The following is a 23,975-nucleotide window of genomic DNA, read 5'->3' on the forward strand; positions in this document are numbered from 1 at the left end:
TTAAAGCCATCCATAGACCCTTTTGTCATTGTTTCCATTTCCAGTATCAGAGGTGTGCAGGGCCCACTGGTAGAGTCCTGCACGGAACCAATGTGTTAAACCAGAACCCGACCCACGATCCGCAACCTGGACCCGCAACCCGCATACTTACTCGATTGGACCCGCTACCCAACCCGAACCCCCAAGTACCTTATCCGCAACCCGATCTGCGACCCGCTGACCATCAAGAAAAAGGAAGTGCTGCCATTGTAAACCGGAAGTGAAATCATTGGAAGTCTATGTGATCAGAAAAAAAGGAGTAAAACAGGAAGTAATGTCATTTTAAACCGGAAGTGACATCAATGGAAGTAGGCGTGATCAGAAAAAAAGTAAAACTTGTTATTGAGAAGACCGCGACACGAACCGTGACTTACAAACCCGGAGATCCGCCGACCCACGTCTTTACCTGCTCCCAAAACTTCTACCTGCAACCCGCAGGGTACCGCAGGTTTTTGCGGGTAACCCACTGCAGGACTCTACCCACTAGGATTTCCACCTAAAGGTCACACAACCAGCAATAGAGGCCTTCATATTGTTGCAAATCCCAAAACACGCACCCCAAACACGTACTGCCACACCCCTTCCAAATGAACACAAAATTCTACACCATTTTAAAAATGATTTCCTTTTTCTCTGTAATAATAAAACAGTACCTTGTACTTGATCCAAACTAAGATATAATTAATCCTTATTAGACGCAAAACCAGCCTATTGGTTTTAATTAATGTTTACATGATTTTCTAGTAGACTTAAGGTATGAAGATCCAAATTACAGAAATATCCATTATCCATAAAACCTCATGTCCGGATTGTTCTGGATAACAGGCCCCGTTCCTGTATATGTAAGTGTATTCCTTTAGTCCTTGGCCTTTATATCAGATCATGAGAAACCAGTTCATTAATAGAGTTTGATATTGGTGATGGCTCCATTCAAAGCTGTTTTGTTTGAGCCTTACAGGATTTTCATGCCCCTTGTGTATTATATTTATACAACACAAGAGTCAGGAATCCCTGTAAATTATATCCTTACAGTGCCTTATAATGGTGATGTGATCAGTTAGGATTGGTGCTTAGCGAGGTCATTTCTGTCATGTGACCCACTGGAACTTGTGTATCATAATAAATAATGAACCCTCCTATTGTAAAATATGAAGATATTAGAAGTCTATGAACTGCATATATATTTGACCACGCCCATTTTTGTATGACACACCCCTAATTACCATGTTCATTTTACAAAATTTGGCAGGTTATGAAAGTTTGAACTTGTTTTTTTTTATGTATTATTACAATTTTGCTAATGAAGGTGAATTACCCTTTAAACTGCAAGTTTGTTTCCCCAAGAGATCTGCTTATCTTCAATTTTTACAAAAGTATCTAAGTGCACCTGCCATGTATTCTGGGTTCTCTGCCAAAAGCCAATTAGGTTTTCGAATCCTAGTATCTTTTTCTGTCTGTTCAGTGCAAGTGATTAAAGAGAAAGTCAGGACAGATCAGCATATGCCGGTAGGTCTGAATAAATGAAGACACACAAATATATCTGTTAAATTGGCTGAATTCTCAATGAATAAATAATAATCTCTATAGATAAGGTGTGGTGCCACTGTGCTACAGGACTGCTGACCACAGGAGACAAAAGAGATGTAATAAGATTTTATTGTCAGTGCTGGTGAATATTCAGCTAGCAGAGAATCCAATGCTAATAAGAACATATAGTACACAGTCGCATTTTTGAGACTTTATCCATGCAGATCAGTTAATGAACAGAGATGGAAATGAGCTGGAGGTTATAGAGCGCCAGGTAATTAATCACTTGTATGGGGAACCGACAGGCAAACGGGATATCTGTGCCATCGGGTAAATGCACATTTATGCAGTCTCCAAATTCAAAAATCAGCTGTAAGAGAGGAGACACTGATAGGTTTGACCAGACAACCAACACATTAGAACTGGAGTAAAGATACATTGTAGCTCAGGTTGATCAATGATGCATGCACATCAAATATAATGTTAAGTAAATTCTGCTTTCTAGCTGCTTCATAGGAAGGAGAAAAAACATCTGGCAATGTTGCCTTAGAGGAAGAAAACTTCCTTGCTAATTGCAAAAGTGTAATCAGGTCAGACCCTGCAATCACGATGTAATAAGTATTAATATATATATATAATTTTCTGACTTGTAAAAATGTATCCAGTGCCACCCCGCCCTTTTTATTGATAGAATTCCACAGTATGAAACCTCCTTTCTTCATATCTGTCCTTGCGTCATGTATGAAAATCTGCTGATGAATAATGTACAAGAGATTTATTTCATATTTTAGTTAGTGCATATTGTAGGTGGGGCTTACAGAGACTTTATAAATTTAATGAATTACCCTCCCAAGGCCCAGAAGATATTGGCATGTAGTATAAAGGGAACTTTCAATATAGGACAACCATATTTATCAAGGGCTAGCTGAATATGCAGAAGGGCTAAAAAGAACTTATAGTGCATTCAGCAGGACAAGGAGACTGAGGCAGTCACCCAAGGCTCCAAGCTGGAGAAGTCCCCACCAGAAACAGGGCAAAATAACATTTATGAACCAGAATCTCTCACCCTATATGCTTTAAACATGTAGGGGGTTATTTATCAAACATTTCTCACTCATAACAAGTCCACACTGACTTTCCCCCCAATTTATCGGAATCACACAAATATTTTTTGGATTTGTTGCCGAAAACGGTGAATTTTTTAGGTCTGACACCCAAAACCTGTGACTTTTTCGGATTATCGCCTGAAAACCAGGAAATCTTTTATTGAACAAAACCCAGTGCACATCGGGATATCTGTAAACGAGATATCTGCCATTGACTTCTACATGAACTTGGCAGGTCTGAGTTGCAGTACAGGGGACAGGGGATGACTGCAGTATATGCTGCTCATGTCCTGTCCTGTATCCAGTGAAGCCAAGCAGAAGTGTATAATCCAGTGGCAGAATTACCGGGGGAGCAGGGGGTGCAATTGCACCAGGGGCCATTGGTAGTTCACGCTTGCTTAAAAAAAATGCTTTGTGGGGGGGGAGAGGTGTGCATGGTCTGCATCTGGGCCTGCCACTCCATCGTTACTGGTATAATCCACAAGTACTCCCAGGTCCTTCTTCATCCAGTTGTCCCCAAATTATGGTACCATTAAGGGAATAAGTTGCTATTGCAATATTTTTTAACTTGTATGTCAGTAGTAAACTATGCTATGGCAAAAATAGCAGATTTGGATTCTAGTTTGAAACTCAAATGTTCATTATTTTTTAGGCACAAAAAACTCAAATAAAAACTCGTAGGGTCACATTTACTAATGGTCGAATATCGAGAGTTAATTAACCCTCGATATTCAACCGTCTAAGTAAAATCCTTCAACTTCGAATATCGAAGTCGAAGGATTTACCGCATTTCCTAAGATCGAACGATCAAAGGAAAAATCGTTCGATCGAACGATTAAATCCTTCGAATCGAACGATTCGAAGGATTTTAATCCATCGATCAAACGATTTTCCTTGGATCAGAAATTTGTTATAAAGCCTATGGGGACATTGATGCTTGGTAGATTTTAGGTGGCGAAGTAGTTGGACAAAGTTTTTTTTAAGAGACAGTTATTCGACTATTGAATGGTCGAATAGTCGAACGATTCAATTCGAAGTCATAGTCGAAGTAGCCAATTTGATGGTCGTAGCCAAAAAAAACATTCAAAATTCGAAGTATTTTTTCTTCTATTCCTTCACTCGAGCTTAGTAAATATGCCTCGTAATGTAGAAGTCAATGCCAGTTTTATTAGCAAAATTCAAGCTATTTGAGCTGATTCCCATTTTTTGAGGCTTTTTCAAGATTTGGCTAACAGTGAATATGATGATAGATAGAATGTGATTTCAATGCACTGCATTGTTGTGTTTATGTTTGAAATTAAATATATATATAGATATGTATTTGTTAATAAAAAAAACAATAATCGCATTGTCACTTCTACAAAACGACTGCATTAGTGGGCACTGGGCAGTTATCTAATACTTTATCCCATATTGCTAATTTATCTGGAAAATCCACTCACCATGGTTTGTGAACCCGCCTTGAATGGGAACGCCACTTCTTTCTGTTCAGTCCCCCAGACATCGTTTTCCTTTGAGTTAAAAATGATGGTGTTTTTATCCACAGAAAATTCGAATCGAGGGTTGCAGTGACAGATCAAATTATTGCAATCTGTTCCCAAATCAACAGCAAATCTTAATAAAACAATTGAAAAGAATGTTAGGACAGGTCGTTCTTACCCAGGGGCGTAACTATAGAGGAAGCAGACCCTGCGGCTGAAGGGGGGCCCAGGAGGTTTAGGGGCCCCATGAGGCCCTAATTCATATACAATTTCAATAAATATTGCAGAAACAAGTCAACCTCTTAACATTTTGGGGGCCTGAAAAATAATTTGCTGTGGGGCCCAGTAATATCTAGTTACGCCACTGTTCTTACCCCTCTCCCTTACTTCTCTGCATTAAACGTTCCAACATCGGCAGGGCAAGGAGGGGGGTGTATCGCTTGTACAGAGATCACAATTGTCCATACAAGAGCAATTGTGAGGAAGACATGTAGAACAGAACTAAGGTTTTGTTGAGACTGTTAAATAAACTGTGCAATTAAAGCCGTCTGTATGTTTGGGTCAAGAAAAGGTGGAATTTGGCAATCCAGAGAAAGATGAAAAAAGGCCACCTGAAGTCTCACAGATGGGGAAATATTCTTCCTAAATTCAACTATGCAATCAATCTAATCTAATCTTTCTGGATTAACTCTGCGCTAAGAGTTTCAGAAACTTTTTCCCTCCCATTTTTAAAGAAGAGATTCAATCCTTTGCTTTCTAATGTATCTGCCAGTACAACTACTTGAAGATTGAAGATTTTCATTCATCCAGGTCATGGCATATCTAGTATAGGTAAATCTACAAAAACAACTGATTAGGTGAGAACTTCACAGCTCCCACTGTACAAAACACTATTTGCACCTTAAAGGGATACTGTCATGGGGAAAAATTTTTTTCAAAATGAATCAGTTAATAGTGCTGCTCCAGCAGAATTCTGCACTGAAATCCATTTCTCAAAAGAGCAAACAGATTTTTTTTATATTCAATTTTGAAATCTGACATGGGGCTAGACATTTCGTCAATTTCCCAGCTGCCCCAAGTCATGTGACTTGTGCCTGCAATTTAGGAGAGAAATGCTTTCTGGCAGGCTGCTGTTTTTCCTTCTCAATGTAACTGAATGTGTCTCACTGGGATATGGGTTTTTACTATTGAGTGTTGTTCTTAGATCTACCAGGCAGCTGTTATCTTGTGTTAGGGAGCTGCTATCTGGTTACCTTCCCATTGTTCTGCTGTTTGGCTGCTGGGGGGAAAAGGGAGGGGGGCGATATCACTCCAACTTGCAGTACAGCAGTAAAGAGTGATTGAAGTTTATCAGAGCACAAGTCACATGACTTGGGGCAGCTGGGAAATTGACAATATGTCTAGCCCCATGTCAGATTTCAAAATTGAATATTAAAAAATCTGTTTGTTCTTTTGAGAAATGGATTTCAGTGCAGAATTCTGGTGGAGCAGTACTATTAACTGATTCATTTTGAAAAAAATTTTTTCCCCATTTAATATAAAGCCTCCTTCTGATCTTCTCAAGTGTCTGCTGGAAAGACCTAATGGTTAATAAATTATCTGAGAGTTTATCATATGGTCCCCGTATGTATTTAAAGCATAGTTGTCATAGCTACCCTTAAAGGATAAGAGAAACGTTGAAATAAGTGAATGTAAAACTGATGATGGGGCTATTCTAAGCACTTTTTTTAATTTACATTGATTATTCATTTTGTTTTTATTCCAAGATATTAAGAGATAAATGTACTGTTAATATGAATGAATTTTGTTACAACAGCGCCACCTGCTGGTCTTTTTCCCACCAAGTAGTCAAGGAAGTTGTCAGGAGAAAGAAAGTGGCTATTTGGATGTTCTTCTGTTTAGGAATAAAATTAGAAACCTTTCTCAAATCTTCCTAAGCAGAAGAACATCAGAGCAGCCTCTTTCTTTCTCCTGACAACTTCCTTGACTACTTGGTGGTCAGAATGGTGGGAAAATGACCAGCAGGTGACGCTGTTGTAACAACATTAATTCATATTAACAGTATATGTATCCCTTAATATCTTGGAATAAAAACAAAATAAATAATAAATGTATATTGCAAAATTTCTAAGAATAGCACTCTCGTCAAGTTTACATTCACTTATTTTAAAGGTTTACTTATTCTTTAAGCACCTCTTCTCCAGCATAAACATTCTCAGCTTGGGACCTGCCATACCCTTTATCAACTTAGTCACTCTTCTTTCGTTTAATTAATATCCTGTTCAGCCCTGGAGACAAAAACTCCACAGCATATTCTAGATCAGAGTTTCCCAACCAATAGCTTGTGAGTAAAATTTTGCTCACCAATCCTTGGATGTTACTCTCATTGCCCTTAAACCAGGTGCATATTCTTGGATTCCTGGCTTAGAGGCACATTTTTGGTTGCTCAAAAACCAGGAGTGATGCCAAGCAGGGCTTTCTGTAGGCTGCTGGTCCACATAGGGGCTACCAATAGCCAATCACAGCCCATATTTGGCAGCTCCATGAACTTTTTTCATGCTTGTGTTACTTCCCAACTCTTTTTATATTTGACTGTGGTTAATGGGTAAAAAAGGTTGAGGACCCCTGTTCTAGATGGAGCCTTAGCATTGCTTTGTAAAGGGAAAGACTGACTCTATCAAACAAAAAAACAAAAAAAAGGTTGAACTCGATGGACATGTGTCTTTTTTCAACCTTACTTACTATGTTACTATGTTACTATGTTACTATGTATCCTGTGAGTATATACATCTTTTAAGACAATAGCATGCTGGCCTTTTTTGCTGCTTATTGGCGTTGGTCATTGGGTCATTAATTACCAATTTGAATAAATGTAGACCAAATACATAAACCTGCAGTACCCAATAAACAACCCTACTCAATTAATCCAACGTTTCAGTTCTGTATTAGAACCTTCATCAGGGAAAAAGAACATATCTATATATTCTATATATACACACACACACACATACAGGTACTGTAATGCTCAGGACCTAGGGCTTTCCGGATAACAGATCTTTCTGTAATTTGGATCTTCATACCTTAAGTCTACTAGAAAATCATGTAAACATTAAATAAACCCAATAGACTGGTTCTACTTTCAAAAATAATCAGTTATATTTTAATTAGGATCATGTACAAGCTACTGTTTTATTATTATAGAAAAAAGGAAATCAATTTTAAAACATTTGTATTATTTGGATAATTCAGAGCTTTCTGAATTACAGGTTTCTGGATAATGGATCCCATACCTATATATAATATATTATGTTTATATATATTCTGGTCCTCCCTACCATAAATCATATCCCCATCCACTTCTGTGGTACTCAGATCCTCCAAATAGTTCATATATCATGGATCTGGATATTACTGATGTGGTGAAACATACCTGCTAGAGTCTTTTGAAATATGTCCTCTAACTTCCACACGGTGTCCTTTATGCAGGTTGAGGTTGGTTATCTTAACATCCTGTGTTAGAAATAGCTCAACAGTTTTTGTCTTGGAATACATAAGTTATAATAACTTAAATACCCTTATTTAAGAACAATTCAGATGGATGGTAAATGTAAATCTGCTCATTTTACAGTATTTCTTTCTTTTTGTACCTCTGATATGTCACCAACATTATGGGGGTTATTTATTAAGTTCTGAATACCCGAAACCCAAAAAATTCAGATTTTTCGGACCTTAAAAAAAAATTTGAATTTTTTGGGATTTATTAAAGTCCGATGGTATGAAAACTCTGAATTCAAAAACCCGGCATCCCTTAGCTCTCGGGGTCAACGGGGAAGGTCCCAGTGTCTGCGCTGCTGTCAGTACCGATATCTGATGATTTCGGGGATTTTGGGCCAAAAAGGCCGAAATCTTAGAAAAATTTGTAGTCCGAACTTTGCTTGAACCTATTTTTTGAATGATAAATAAGGTCCATTTGGGAATTTGGAGTGGCTTGGATTTTTATCTAGAGATAAATTCGGAGCTTTATAAATAACCCCCTACATATCAGCACCTTTTTAGAGCAAAGAAGAATAAAAAGAGATAAGAGCAAAGGGGTAACAGAGTAAGGAGAGGTAATAAGAGACAAAAGCATAGAACAAAAAAAAGGATTTGGAAGACACAACATTAATTATATAAAAAAGTAAGAGGAGCTAGCATGCAGAAGGGTAATACCAAATAGTTTTGGAAGAGTAAGAATATTGAAGGAATACAGAAATGCAATAAGTAGAATGAAAATGTGAAGAAGAATATAAAGAATATGAAAGAAGGACACATCTGCTAAGAGAGAGTATCATTATTAGATAAGGCATGAAAAAAGGGATAAAAAGAGAGTAGGAAAGACATTGTCTTGAGTCATTCTCTTAGTCGGCCTCTGATACTGAACAAGCTGCAATTTCCAAAAGGATCCGTGCCTCAACTGCCGAACAGCTATTACAACAGAGAAAACAACTTTGCAGGGGTGAGACAGGCTACAAGCAACATGTGAATAACTTCTGCTTTCAGAAGGCTTTTTACACTGCATGTCTTGCATTGTGAAGTGCAAGTGGGATACAACAGAAAGAAATGAGAAGTGACTAAAACTAGATGAGCAGCATCACAATCAGGAATTATATGAGAAAAAACACATAAAGGACATGGACACATGGAACGTTTTCTCCTCTGATCACAAGCTGCATATTTTTTGCAGGCTGAAAGCAGTAGATCCACTCTGGACCATACCTCATCTTAATTGATTTGAATTAGATCCGCCTGTCCGCAGACACACACTGAGGTGCCGGAGTTGAGGTCAGCTCAAATATGTGAAAGGAAGCATCTTCATGCTGACATCCACGCTGCTGGCTACATGGAAACAAGAGTTGAATCACTTAAATGAAGATGGGGCACGGAGCCGTTCTGCTTCTTTCAGCCTTCGAAAAATACAGAGAGCAGCGGAGCCTATGCTCTTACTCTTCTATATAAACAGGCTTCACGCTTCATAATTTGAATAGAGCTATCAGCTTGTGAGTGATGCATTTCATTACATCCAGTTCTCCTCTTCCATGTCCATAGCATGTTCTGTCACCATTACAACTACATCATTGCTTCCCCTACTTACTGGCTGCATGTCCATCTTTGCACGCTGAATATTCCTGCCTCGTTGTTGTTTATAGTACTGGGTTCAGGCTTTATATCCTGAAGCTGAAAAATACCATCACCAGTTATATAAAAGTATAGTAAGAAATATGCTCACCTAAGCTCCACCCAACCAAACATAGCATGGAGGAGAGGTTAGTCATGTGATGTTTGTGTGTACAATCAGTCAAACCTTCGTTTTATATTTCTGTGTTTTACATTTACCTGCAACTCAATGTTATTGTAGGTTACCCAGCTCTAATGATTTATTTTCTATTAACTTGCGGCAATCCTTAATACGCTGGAAGTGTACAAAAGCAAATTATTATCTAGAAAACCTCATATTGGTCAATACACCTAAGATCTGTTCAAGAAACTCTGTTTTGACCTGTTTGGAAATGTGTCCTACTCACCCTCACCTTTAGCCCAATATGTTAAATATCAGAATTGTACCAACATGCATTGCATACTTTACACGATTATAACTGTATATAACCAAAACCCCAAAAAAATAAAAGTAAAAATCAAGCTTATCAAGTTAAAACAGCTAGAAATGCCATTGGATTTTATTAGTTAGTGGTGTAACTACTCTCCTCTGATGAAGCGCCCAAAAACGAGTCAGGAGGGAGTGGTTGATAGGAGGGGGGCAGACCGGGGGAAACAGCCTTGTGGTGTGATATGGAGAAAAGTTTTTTCAATGATTCAATGTGAGTTATATTGTTATTGGTGATTTCCAAAAATAAATGTTTTTAGTGAGACGCTATGCTTGTCTTCAAATTCTTACATAACTATGATTAGCCTCCCCTTCCCCCCACAATAAAAAACTTTAGGTAACTCTCATCAATTCAAATCATCTACTCTACTGCACTGAAAGCAACAGTTTATTTTCCAATGAAACCAAGGAACTCGTCGGCAGAACAAATTTCTTATGTCTGAGAACTGCCACTGACTGTCTGTTCTTTTCTTTTCTCTGGTAGGAATTAAAACAGTATATATCACTCCTAGATATAAACGGCATTGGGGGTCATTTATAAAGTTCGCAAAGCACATATTTTCCGCAAATGGTTGTTTTGCGCATGTTTTTTTCCTGAACGCTAATATATTCCACGGCTCTGCCCTTCTTTCCGGTTTTAGTGAATTCGCAGTGTGAATAAATTTTCGCAAATGAGACGGGAGTTTGTGTGAGCGCACCCAATGTGTAAAGTTGCTGTGCGTGAAAATAGCATTGACAGTAACTTAAATTCGCATTTTGCAAAACTATTTTGCGAATATTTTATCCGCCACCAAAGTTGTGGCGTAATTGAGTCGCAGAGTGTGTGCATAAAGATTCGCAATTTGTGAATTGGGACATATTTAAAAAGGTCCTATAGACATTCGCATTGTGAAAAAAAAAATTTGCAATTCTGTTTGCACCCTCTTATTCAGCTTTATAAATATAACCATGCGCAGGGCAAATATATTCACTTTGCGAACCAATCTGCCCTGCGCAAAGTTTATAAATGACCCACATTGAGTCAGTGACAGATGAGTTTCGTTGAAGTTTATCTTCTAAAGACAAAACAGAACAACATTTGCTTGATGAACTAGAACCTGTATTTTTTATCTCTATCTGTCTGCTGTGATTAAGATATTCTGTATAATTTGTATACATTTGGATACATTTCTTGACTGTTATGAGCGTAACTAACACCTTTGTTACCTTCCCGTTGTTGATAGGCTGCTGATTGGAGGGAAAAGATCGGATGACATCACTCCAACTTGCAATGCAGCAGTAAAGAGTAACTGAAGTTTATCAGAGCACAGGCCACATGGTAAAATACACCTGGGAAACTAACAACATGTCAGATTTAAAAATTAAATAAATTCTCTTTTGGAGAACACATTTCAATGTAGGATTCTGCTGGAAAAGTAATATTAACTGTTGCATTAATAGAAACATTTTCCCATGACAATATCCCTTTAAGTATTTGTTGAAACTAAAACTGTTACTTCAGTTTGGATGACTACAGTAACGTTTTTTAAAAAAATTTGTTTTAGTTCTAAGCTGTAGCCTCTTAAAATTACCTTGAGTTGTAATAATATGCCTGAGTCTTCCTTCCTCCAGACCCTTGACCAGATTTGCTGCATCATGGGTATTTGCTGTTTGCAGCTTTGTAGTTTTGAAAAACGGTCCGCACACACCAATATTGCAGTCGGGGATTGTGCCCCTTTTATTAATGCCACCAACAATCAACGTTTCGGGGGGAACACAGCCTCCCTTCTTCAGGCTGTGTTCCCCCCGAAACGTTGATTGTTGGTGGCATTAATAAAAGGGGCACAATCCCCGACTGCAATATTGGTGTGTGCGGACCGTTTTTCAAAACTACAAAGCAGTAAGGAGACCTGGCCAGGTCAACGGAGGACCAGCACCACCACGCAGAAAAGTGGAAGGAGGTGTGCGGTAATAGAAAATCTATTTGCTGTTTGCACACATAACTGTTCTTTGAGACCCACAAAAAAGATTAGATTAACCAGATTTGATAATTTGAATAACTATGCTGGTCTGTAGTGTCTGATGAACTTTCTGAACTTTATAATGATTTCTTTTTCCTATTCTATTTTGTGGTAAAAACTTTGATAGCAATGCATCTAGAAGAAAACCTACCTGCTGCTATGAGTCCGGTAAACATGAAAAGAATAACAATTAAAAAGATTCTGGGAAAACATATCTTTTTTCAAACACATCATTCAATAGTGTTGCTCCTGCAGAATTCTGCACTGTAATCTGTTTTTCAAAAGAGTAAACAGATTTTTTAATATTTAATTTTGAAATCAGACATAGGGCTAAACATGTTGTTAGTTTCCCAGGTGCACTTGGCGATCTGATAAACTTCAATCACTCTTTACTGCTGCACTGTAAGTTGGAGTGATACCACCCACCTCCCTTTCCCCTCTGTAGCCTAACAACAATGGGAAGGTATTAATTAGAAAAGGTTGGTTTGTAGGAAACTTACTAATTAAAACAATTCACTTTCTGGATGGAGGGAGGTATGTATTACTTAGGCAAATCAAGCATAGAGAAAAGAAGTAAACCCCCCCTACCTTCCACACCCCAAACCATCAATTTTCAAAGTTAAAAAAGTTATAAAAACAGTATTAGGAATCCAATCCAAATATTAAAGTGCTAGAGGTTTGACCCTAATACTGCTTTTATAACTTTTTTAACTTTAAAGATTTTAACCTAATTTTACCGCATTTGTACCTCTTCAATCTCTTTTATTACACGGCTCTGGCGGATTTGTGGTTTTATAGGGAAGTTCAGCTCTCCTGTTAAGATAGCAAGGTAAACCTGAGACCACAGTCCCCAGTGACCTACTTTCTCCCCGTGTGGGGTCCCAGGGCCTAGAAAAACAACCAGGCAGCAGTTTCTTGGGACTTCTCCACCTCTTCTCTATTTTCAATTTCCTACTTTTATTTCTCAAATGCTGGTTTTGGTTTATTAATTCACTTCCTATATGAGACAGCACTGACTGTCCTTGATAAAAACCGATTTGATTTTTCACGGCACAATGGCAATCTGAGATTGCAATTTGATTTTGGCACTAGCACTTTTACAGTATTAACTTGATGGTGGTCGATCAGTGCTTTACCTATTGTAATTTAAGAATTGCTTATAGAATGAATTAGCACATAACACTTGTTTTTATTAGCATTAAATGAATGAACTAAGCACGTAGATAACACCGTTTATAACAAAGCAATTGCTAGTACTATATTATTCTACCAAATTATTTATTGCACTAAGCACTTATTTAATTCTGAATTGGTTTGGGGGTGTGGAAGGTGGGCGGGGGGTTACTTCTTTTCTCTATGCTTTAGAACAATGGGAAGGTAACCAGATAACATTAAGAAGAACCCACAATGTATACAAATAAAAACCAAAACAAAATACATAATGAGGAACAACTGAATAGCTGTTAAGAATATATCCATCTACAACACACAATGTTAATATCAAAATAAACAACCCCTATAAGGGCAGAGACACACTGTCAGATTTCCAACAAACGAATTACCAGCTTATCCCCAATCTTTGCAATAGCAGGCACTCCTTTCAAAGGTCACACCGTATAGACCTCAATTAGCATCAGCAAGAAGATAGTGAAAGGATGCCATAGACTGCAGAGCTCTGCTGCGTTAGTGCTTTATTGTACACACGACATGTTTCGAGTCACATGGACCCTTTCTCAAGTGTAACAATCACATGATCAAACCACATCTTATAGCCTTAGGCTAGGGCCACACGGCGCGATTTTGCCGCGATTCTGCGCTGGGCGAGTTGCGAGTTACGAGTCGCTGCGGTTTTTAAGCCGAAATAGCTTTGTTAACTTTGGCGCTGGCGTCAATGCAAATCGCGGCGAAATCGCTGCGCTAATTCACACGCGGCGATTCTTTTTCTACTGTCGCCCGGAAACGCCCAGCGAGGCAACTTCGGGCGACAATAGAAAACGAATCGCCGCGTGTGAATTAGCGCAGCGATTTCGCCGCGATTTGCATTGACGCCAGCGCCAAAGTTAACAAAGCTATTTCGGCTTAAAAACCGCAGCGACTCGCAACTCGCAACTCGCCCAGCGCAGAATCGCGGCAAAATCGCGCCGTGTGGCCCTAGCCTAAATTGCCAAACAGTGCTCCTCCTCCCACCAATTAACTCATTAGTCCAGAGTAAAAGTGTAAAATAGGTAGAAAACATAGAACGTATAAAACGTTTAAAAGTCCCAGTGATCTCCAGTGTACATGTAGTGTCCAAGTGCCAAGGTTCCATATCTTCAGATACACTCTATAATAAAAGACAAAATCCGAAGAACCCCACATCACCTTAGTCCAAAAAATGGACAACCGCTATTTAATTTAAAAACATTTAAAATAGATATTCACATAAGAAAGGTGGTACTATCCTTTTTTGGATCTACCTGTCCTGACAATCCAAGAATACATGCATAACTGTGCCTTTCCACAATTATTCTAGAGATACATTCATATTAGACTATTATATTAAACAATACGATTTAAAGCAATCGCTTCTCCCTTACCTTACCCCCAGCTGAGAGGATAGGCATCACTTAATATCTGAAATAAATAAGAGTAAATATTACAATTCTTATAAAAAGCATTTCAAACTCCAGGCATCATTAAGCCCAACTGGGGCTAGTGAATTCAATTTAGAAATCCATTTGGCTTCACGTTGTAGCATCTTTTGCTTAAAGTTACCACCTCGACTTAATGGTTGTACTACTTCGAGGACCACCCATTTCAATTGCCCGTGGCTATGTTTTGCCTCATTAAAATGTCGGGCTACAGTCGTATCTGTCTGAGATCCTGGTTTATAATTCCTTATGTCCCCTTTATGCTCTTTAATCCTGGTTTTTACATTTCTAATTGTTTGCCCCACATAGACTAGGCCACATGGGCACTTCAACATGTATATGACCCCTTTCGATTCACATGTGGCATAGTCATTCAAATTTAGTTTATTGCCTTTAGTGGGATGATTAATGCTTGACCCTTTTATTATCGAGGCGCAACAGACACAATTCAAGCACGGAAAGGTACCTTTCTTCTGTATTCCCAGGAACATCTGTTTCTTTTCTATAGGTAACTCTGAAGGGCATAGCATGTCCCTAATACTCATGCCCTTCCTGTAGCAGAACCGTGGGGGATCCTTAAATAACTTCCCAAAAGTCTTATCTCGTTGGAGAACAGGCCAATATTTCTTTATAACCTTTTCTATATTTTTGCTATGTCTAACGAATTTGGACACAAACATACTCCGGTTATCCTTCTGTCTCACCTGCCGACTTTTTTGTAACAGTTCTTTCCTTGGTATAGACTTTACTTCCTCCATTACTATTTTGACATGCTTAGACTCATATCCCCTTTGTACAAACCGCTCACTTAAGGACTGGCCAGCCCTTCTATAATCATCATCTGTAGAGGCAATCCTTTTGGCCCTTAAAAACTGACCCTTAGGGATTGCTTTAACGGTACTTGGGTTATGAAAACTCTGGGCATGGAGTAAGTTATTTCTATCTGTTCCTTTTCTATACAAGTTAGTGCTAATCGCCCCATTACGAATAGTGAGTTGAACATCTAGGAAGTGTAACTCCTTATCGGACATTTCAACCGTAAACTGTATAGTCTCGTGTGACCCATTTGCTTTTAACCATCTCATTTTGTACACTGGAGATCACTGGGACTTTTAAACGTTTTATACGTTCTATGTTTTCTACCTATTTTACACTTTTACTCTGGACTAATGAGTTAATTGGTGGGAGGAGGAGCACTGTTTGGCAATTAAGGCTATAAGATGTGGTTTGATCATGTGATTGTTACACTTGAGAAAGGGTCCATGTGACTCGAAACATGTCGTGTGTACAATAAAGCACTAACGCAGCAGAGCTCTGCAGTCTATGGCATCCTTTCACTATCTTCTTGCTGACACTGTCAGATTTGGGAAGATTAGTCGTCTGGCGACAAATCTCGTCTTCTTCGGGGCAACTAATCTCCCTGAACTGCCTTCCCATTGTCTAGAATGAAAATCGCTGGCGGGATGGCACTTGGAGCTCTTCTTTTTCGAGGACACTTCGTACGACTTCGAAAAACTAAACGCTCCGAGTGCCATCCCACCGGTGATTTACATTCTAGCAGGCAGGGGAAGGCAGTTTGGGGAGATTTATCACTGGGTGACTAATCTCTCTGAATCTGACCGTGTGTCTCTGCCCTTAGTGCAGGGGATATAAAGCCTGATCATCGTAATCACTTAGTATACTGTACATCTCTGGCATCTGTTTGCTTTTCCCAGAGACACCACATAAATTGCCCTCCAGACAGTGAGATACAGCTTGGCATTCTGAAGAGAAGTTTTTGTGCAAATAAAGGAACCCTGCTGGCTGACAATCATGTGATGCATCTGATGTTTGTTTATTTGACTTCATGATTTAGATGGCATTTTAGCCATGAGACAAGGTGAACTCTTTGTTTTTGAGGAGGTTTAGCAAGCAGCTGCCTACATTAAGCTTTTTGTTTTAAAGGACAAGTAAACCTTAAAAAATAAGTGAATGTAAAATTGATGAGGGTGCTATTCTAAGAAAATTTGCAATATACATTTATTATTTATTTTGTTTTTATTCCAAGATATTAAGGGATACATGTACTGTTAATATGAATGAACTTTGTTACAATATCACCACCTGCTGGTTATTTTCTGACCGTCCCTTAATATCTTGGAATGAAAACAAAATAAATAATTAATGTGCATTGCAAAACTCCTTCAAATAGCCCCCTCATCATTTTTACATTTACTTATTTTAAAGTTTTAAAGAACCTTTCTTTGGCTTTGATACCACCAATCATTAAAAAAGGTGGAGAGAGACAGAGAGAGATGGAAGAGAAGCTGACCCTGCTATCCCAGTTTTCAACTTGCACCTGTAAAAGAGCTGATATCAGTGGTAGCTAAATAGGGAGCATGGGGAAGATGTCTGGCAGGAAGGCCCCAGGTTGGAGAATAGAACAGAGGCCTAAGGCTAAGCGATTACAGCTGCTGGAGGACAGGGCTGAATAATCATCTCAGCCCAGATCTATGACTCAAAGTGATCCAGTGATTTAGACACGCTGACTGTAAGTAATGTACCAGTGTTCTGCTCTTTTGGGGGACTGTGTACCCATGAATCCATCCTGCTTTTGCTGAACTATACACTTTGCTAAGCTATTCCTCACCGGGAAGGATAATGTCTGTCTTAAATGAATACATCTTACTAAGCTGCCAACTTTACACTGCTAATTAAATGGCAGCGCTACTAGAGAAAATGAACGTGCACAAATCATTTGGGACTGTTGACAGGGGCTAAGGAGTTAATACAATATTACAGTGTTCATTTTCTTTATGGTGCACTTTACACTTGATGGTGTTCTTATTGTTTAAACAACCATAACCTTACTGAGTTCAGTGTGGGAGAAATAACAGGTGTCACTGATTTTGCTGGAGTTATCTATTTTAGTCACATCCAAGGGTGGGTTATTCTAGAAAACAACCCTAAGTCTATTATCTGTGAGCTGGTTTGTAGATTTCCACAATGGATAACAGTCAGTGCCAAAACAATATCTTTTTTCACCCAAGACAACAGTGGAAAAGGGCCAGCATACCTCCCAACTGTCCCGTTTTCTGCAGGACAGTCCCAATTTTGACAGTTTAGCCCACAGTTCTGGATTTCTTACTGAATTGTCCCAAGTCTCTCTTTGATCTCCTGCACTGACTCCAGAGAAAGATACAATGTTTCTGAAACTTAATTAACATAAGAGGCTTTTAGGTAAAGAGCTCAGAACACTCAGCACCTGCTCTTAGATACATTTGTAATAATTTAAGATAAGCAAAGATACAATTGTAACTATTTAAGATAAGCAAGTCTCTTGGGGAAAATGTGACTCACAGCTTAAAGGGTAATTTCAGTTTCATTAACAAAACTGTTATAACACATCAAACATTGCACTTAAATTCCCAGAAATGTGTTCACACCTTCATAACCTGCCAAATTATGCAGCATGGACATGGTATATTGGGGGTGTGGTCATAAAGTGGGTGTGGTCAAAAACAATTTTTACAAAGTGAATCCTGACAATAAATCTGCTCCATTGTATAAAAAAATGTGCTAGTGCATTACACTGCTCCAAATATAGGAATGTATTAAAAACATCTTAAAAAAACATGTATTTCTCCAAAAACCCTACTAGTCCCGCCCATTTGTTCTACTCCCTGCTGCCTCCTTTCCCAGGCTGCAGGTGACACTCAGCACACTATTTACCAGTAGGTCTTTCCAGCTGACACGAGGTCACCCATTCCGATTAGAAGAAAAGAGGTTCCGCCTAAATATTCGGAAGGGGTTTTTTACAGTGAGAGCTGTGAAGATGTGGAATTCTCTCCCTGAATCAGTTGTATAGGCTGATACATTAGATAGCTTTAAGAAGGGGTTGGATGGCTTTTTAGCAAGTGAGGGAATACAGGGTTATGGGAAATAGCTCATAGTCCAAGTTGATCCAGGGACTGGTCCAATTGCCATTTTGGAGTCAGGAAGGAATTTTTCCCCCTCTAAGGCAAATTGGAGAGGCTTCAGATGGGTTTTTTGCTTTCCTCTGGATCAACTGGCAGATAGGTAGTTAATAAAAAAAAAAAGGTTGAACGCGATGGACATGTGTCTTTTTTCAACGTTACTTACTATGTTACTATGTTACTATGTTACTGTACTGTAGGATAGGAACCAATGAGCAGGGTTGTGATTGGCTATCCCTCCTACTGTACTTCTGGCAGGGACTGTTAGAATACACTCACGCCCACGCAGAGATGATGGAAAGATCTATGGACACCTACAGGTTCCATTGTAATAACATAACCTGGAGTTCATTCCGGAATTAGGCCCCCAAACATTTTACGGAATGACATGGCAAATCTGCACCTGATTTCATTGTTGTTCAACCTGAAGCTGACAGAAAAAAAGGCCAGTCACTGACTGGTGCTATGGGTTACTGCCCATGGGCAAATGTAGGATGGGGGGGTAAGGGTTTTTTTTAATTAAGGGCAGAGACACATGAAGCATTTCGGGAGATTTAGTCGCCCGGCGACTAATCGGCTCTTCTTCAGGTGACTAATCTCCCGAAAAGCCTTCCTGCCGGCTAGAATCTAAATTGGCGGCAGGATGGCACTTGGATCACTTTGTTTTCCTAAGTCGTCCAAAGTTTCCTCGTGAGGCAACTTCAGAAAACAAAGTGCTCCGAGTGCCATCCCACTGGCGATATTCATTCTAGCCGGCGGGAAGGCAGGGCAAGGCAGTACGGGGAGATTAGTCGCCTCGAAGAAGAGGAGATTAGTAGCCGGACGACTAATCTCCCAGAATCTGACCGTGTATCTCTGCCTTTAGGAGCGTGAATGGCAGCAGCTCCAGCAACCCATTTACATTTCATAGGGAGCGGCCCATTTGTCCTAACTGACAGCTAGCCAGTCTTGGCCTGCTGTTCAATTTTCAATATAATTTATTAAAGATTCTGTAACATTTCTGAACAAGTCAGATTAGTATTTGTCCTTGGGCAGTCATTGTTCTACCTGTTGCTGGCTGAAAAAAACCCAATCAATGATTGATTGCTCTGGGTTCCTGCCTAGGTGCAAATTGGTGTTGATAAATGAGTCCCATTTTGTTTATTGTGTCAGTTTTGTGCAGTTTGTCTTTGCAACATTACTTAGTTAATTTGAAAAGCAAAAAAAAAAAAAAAATGAACAAACTCTTTCAAATAAAACTCTGTTTTAGAGAAATATGTAACATGTAAATAACAATTTTACATTTATGAAAATGAACAGATAATGTGCCTTCTAGGGCAGCCCCAATAACACATGCAACAAAAGAACGAGCTGCATACCCTTACTTATTTATTTATTTAGTTAAGTTTCACTGTTGATTTAGGAAAAGATAACAAAACATCCTTCTTCACCTCAATCCTCGTTTTCAAGAAAATTTGGGAAAATACACTATAATTATCAGCTCAATGGTAAACGGTGCCTGAGATCATGAAGTCATGCAACAAGCAGACCCATTCAAGGCAGGTTCAGAAAACAAGGTGAAGCTCGTGGATTTTAAGCAAATACATAAGATAAAGTCTTCAGAGACTGCCCACTTCAATCCATTTTGTTTCCCTTGCAATGCCGTTTCCTAAATTTTAAGACATGAATATAATACGGCAAAGGGTAACAGAACTGGGAATAGGAGGGACCAGTTATACTTGTTATCACATTGTAATTTCAATTTAACGAGATATTCAGAATACAAATGAAAGGAGCGCTAAACCATAATAATAATAATAATAATAATAATAAATATGACTAGAAATACCAAATGTTGTATACTGAACCTATTGCACCAGCCTAGAAGTTCAGCATCAGCATATAATAGTAATGAAACAGGCTTTCAGAATTGTGCACAGGAGCTTCCCATCTTAGATTTTGTTAGGAGTGTCAGTGACACTGCACATGCTCAGTGTGCTCTGGACAGTTTTTAAGAAGCTATGCTTAGTGGTTCCCTAAAATGAGGTTCACCTGTCATAGAACCAAATACTACAAGGCTGATTATATTCTGATGCAGAATGCACTGCCCATGTAGTAAGAATATATATAAACAGTCTTGCATTGTGACTTTTATATTCTATATAGACGTTATTTAATGAGATGGTTTCTTAGCTACGGTAACTGATAGCCAGAGCATGTAAATCAGCAGAAAAGAAGATGGGGAGCTACAGGGACATCTACAGAGACACAGATCTTCCCTGCTAAAGGGGTGTGGTTGCCATTGGCTGATACAGAAGCCCAAAATACACATAACAGAAAGCAGCCCATATTTAAATAATGATTTCATATATAAAAAAAAGGATCTTCATGAAAATGTATTTAATATTACGTGTCAGTAGATAATTCCATAATGAAAACCTGCTGGCTCATATGAGGCGCTGTTCTCACACATGTCTGGGGTTAATGTACTCCAGGCGCGTATCAGACCTTAATGCCGCCTGAGGCGGCGTTCTAAATGCCGCCCCCCGCGCGCGGCGTGCTTACCTTAATATCGCTGTCAGGGGTCGGAGGGGGGCGCATCGCTAGCGCAGAGAGCGAAACGGCAATCTCAGCCAATCAGCATTTATCGCCTGTTTGAATGCAAATATGTGATTGGTTGCTTTTGCCAACTTATAAATGTGCCTTTTTTTTGTAATTACTAACTCTTTCATATAATTACAGAAGAAGCGGACAACAGTTATTTCTGTATCCAAATTAGTTTTATTGCTTATAACAATATCAAAAAGGATACAAACAAGACTTTGCACACCTTTGTCTTGCCCTTTCACTGCTCAACAGACCTGCAGGGAGCAGAGAATGAGCTCATTAGGCCTACAAAGAAAAATATTCTAGATTACACAGATTTAATTATTGCTGGACAATTAATATGGGAACATTAACAACATAAAACCCAATGTAACTTCTGAATGTGCACTACTAAGTGGGGATATTTCCACAGTCAGTATTTGTAAAGTAAATGCTATTTATTGTTATATATTTATAGCAATGTTTGTTCCCCCTGATTGTACTGTACAACTGTGTCCCATTAAATATTCCATGGCACAGTCCATCACTATCTTATTAAAGGTTAGTATCTCCAATCAAAACGTCTATCTCCTAGTCAATGGAAAAGACTCTAGACACTTATATGTATTCTGCCTGCTATACAGTTAGTTGAGTGATATATAGTTTACAAAAGCCATTCTGTGAGAATCAAAGTGTGCTGGTTGGTGTCATAATGGAAGCTACTTAGTCAAGTTCACAAGAGAGCATGTAAGCCTTTGTATTGACACAGGCACCAGTCCCATGCTTGCTTACAGATTAAGTACATTTAAAAACAGTTTTACAAAAGCAAATAATACAAACGTTTTTCCGGGACAATGTCACAGCTGCTCCTAGACAAGATGGCTGCTCCTAGACAAGATGGCTGCCCATAGACAAGATGGCTGCCCATAGACAAGATGGCTGCCCAGCATTACCTTACACCTTACAGTAGTGCCAAGCAAAGACTCATCACACTCAAGCAGTAAGATACTGGAGGGATCAACCATGAAATGATAACATTTCCATCTATTGGAAGAAAATATGACCCCTGGAATATGTACTAAAGCACGGCCGTGGGATTTAACAAGCAATATTGTTAAAAAACAGTCTGCATTTCATTACTATGGCAGTTATGGGTCCTCTTGCATTAGATAATATTATGTTTTAAGAATACAGCAAATCCAGGTACTGTTTGACTAAATCCCCAGTATTCAACAGACTGGCTTATCAGAGTACCAGAGCATCTTCCATTGGGCCCAAACATAAGATATAACTCTCATCAGCCCATTCTTATTTCCACTTTAGGTCCTTATAATTTAGCACTATCTACTGTATATCTAGATATTTCCAAATTATAAAGCCCACACTGTGAGGTTCTCTGGTGGAACCTAGGAGACCCAGTCTGATGCTGTAATCTAGATCTGACCAAAGTATTACTGGCACCGGTTTGTAGCTTCTTAATATAAAGCAGCAGTGGCACTTTTAGGACCTGACATCGCAGGAACAACACTTTTCAACAGAGTTTATCTGTTATCTGCTGTATATCATGTGCCATTTTTCCCTTTTCAGCTTTGAATGGCTGCCCCCATGGCTACACAGCAGCTTGTTTATATAAACTATAATAGAGTTTCTGAAGCAAACACCCCAGTTGTACCAGTGCAGGGCAAAATTACATTATATTTTTATTACTTTAAAGAAAAAAACTTTCATTTTTTGGTTACTGTTCCTTTAAATAATGAGTAAATTTTCTCTCTCCAAAATTACTAAAGAGCTCGCAGAATAACACAACTTTCTCCCTCCTTTTAGTCTTGTTTCATTTCTCTATCACAAACAGTTCAGCTGAAGCTCTTTTAGCTACTTCCTTGTCTGGCTTGAAGATCCTCTCTCTTATTTGAGCTCTTCTTCCCTCTCTGAAAGAGGTGTCTACAGATTTCCATTGTAGCAGAGGCAGTGCGCACGTGTAGTAGTTACCTATTTTTGTCTCCACAGACAGAAAGGGAGGGAGAACTCAGAAAAGAAAAGGGATGGAGCTTCTTGCTAGATAAGGAAGTAGCTAAAGGTTCTGCAGTTGAACTGCTTGTGATAGAGAAACAGGATAAAACTAAATGGAGGGAGAAAGGTATGATATTCTGGGGGCCGTTTAGAGTAAATTTCAGGATTTTAAAAGAAAAGGCTTACTTGTTCTATAAAGGAGCTCAAATGAATATATGATTTTGTTACTTCTTGACCTTGTTCAGCTCAGGAAATAACAAAAAACATAGATTTTTTAAAAGAATTTAAACAATAGTATGTTCAGCATGAGCCCGATTCATTGCAATCTTGTTGAACAAGGGGGTATACTGCCGATGTATATTTAGGTTGATACAGGAGATACAAAGCTTTATTAACAAAAAAAAATATGGGTGGCATTGGTACATTTTTTTAAGAAACACTACACTAAAAACTGATGCTGTTAAACTTTGGTTCACAGAGAATGCAGTTCTGCTGATTGGGCTCCAATCTGAATATGCAAATAGGGGTTGAGAGACTGATTACTTATTCATTTATGGATGGAGTCTATATTTAACTAAATCCAAAATGAAGGCCTCAGAGCTCTGTTAAATAACATATAACTTCATTTACATTCACAAAAGACATCAGTATCATCATCGTTGCACATACATTAAATGGGCATCAAGTGAAATTAGACTTTGCAGTTTCTAGATCTGTAAGAAAAAGGCTTCAGTGTTCTGCCGACTGAATTCGATTCCTTGGAAGAGGTCTTGGAGGCGGACTCTTTGTTAGTGGTTCAATGTCCCCTTCCACTGCGCTTTTGCTTATTTGAGGTGGCTGTGGTGGAGGCTTATTAGGGACCTTGAGACTACCACTCATACTTCTCCGGGGGGTTGGTTTTGGGCTGTTGTGACTCTCTGCTGTTTCTGTGCTTGGATTAGTCTGAGGTTGAATTGGAGGAGGAATACTGGGACGTTGAGGTGCCGGTCTCTTTACTGAAACAGCAAAAAGCGTACATTA

The 23,975-nt window shown here is 38.9% G+C and overlaps 2 protein-coding genes across 2 annotated transcripts in view; both read right to left on the reverse strand.

The window, feature by feature from the left end:
- Positions 1-1,677: 1,677 nt before the first annotated feature.
- Positions 1,678-9,344, reverse strand: lgals1.3.S (lectin, galactoside-binding, soluble, 1, gene 3 S homeolog). Its single transcript, NM_001085573.1, is given in 4 exon segments — positions 1,678-1,936; positions 4,115-4,286; positions 7,584-7,663; positions 9,285-9,344. Coding segments are annotated over 4 exon segments (408 nt in total). The 5' UTR covers positions 9,300-9,344; the 3' UTR covers positions 1,678-1,795.
- An 11,776-nt stretch (positions 9,345-21,120) lies between these two features.
- The window catches only part of sh3bp1.S (SH3-domain binding protein 1 S homeolog), a 31,738-nt gene continuing 28,883 nt past the window's right edge, over positions 21,121-23,975 (reverse strand). The window contains exon 18 of the mRNA XM_041561659.1: positions 21,121-23,950. Within this exon, the coding sequence (XP_041417593.1) occupies positions 23,685-23,950 (266 nt within the window). The 3' untranslated portion in view covers positions 21,121-23,684. The remainder of the gene's footprint in view (positions 23,951-23,975) is intronic.

The sequence above is a fragment of the Xenopus laevis genome, chromosome 4S, assembly GCF_017654675.1.
Source record: "Xenopus laevis strain J_2021 chromosome 4S, Xenopus_laevis_v10.1, whole genome shotgun sequence".
Classification (NCBI taxonomy): domain Eukaryota; kingdom Metazoa; phylum Chordata; class Amphibia; order Anura; family Pipidae; genus Xenopus; species Xenopus laevis.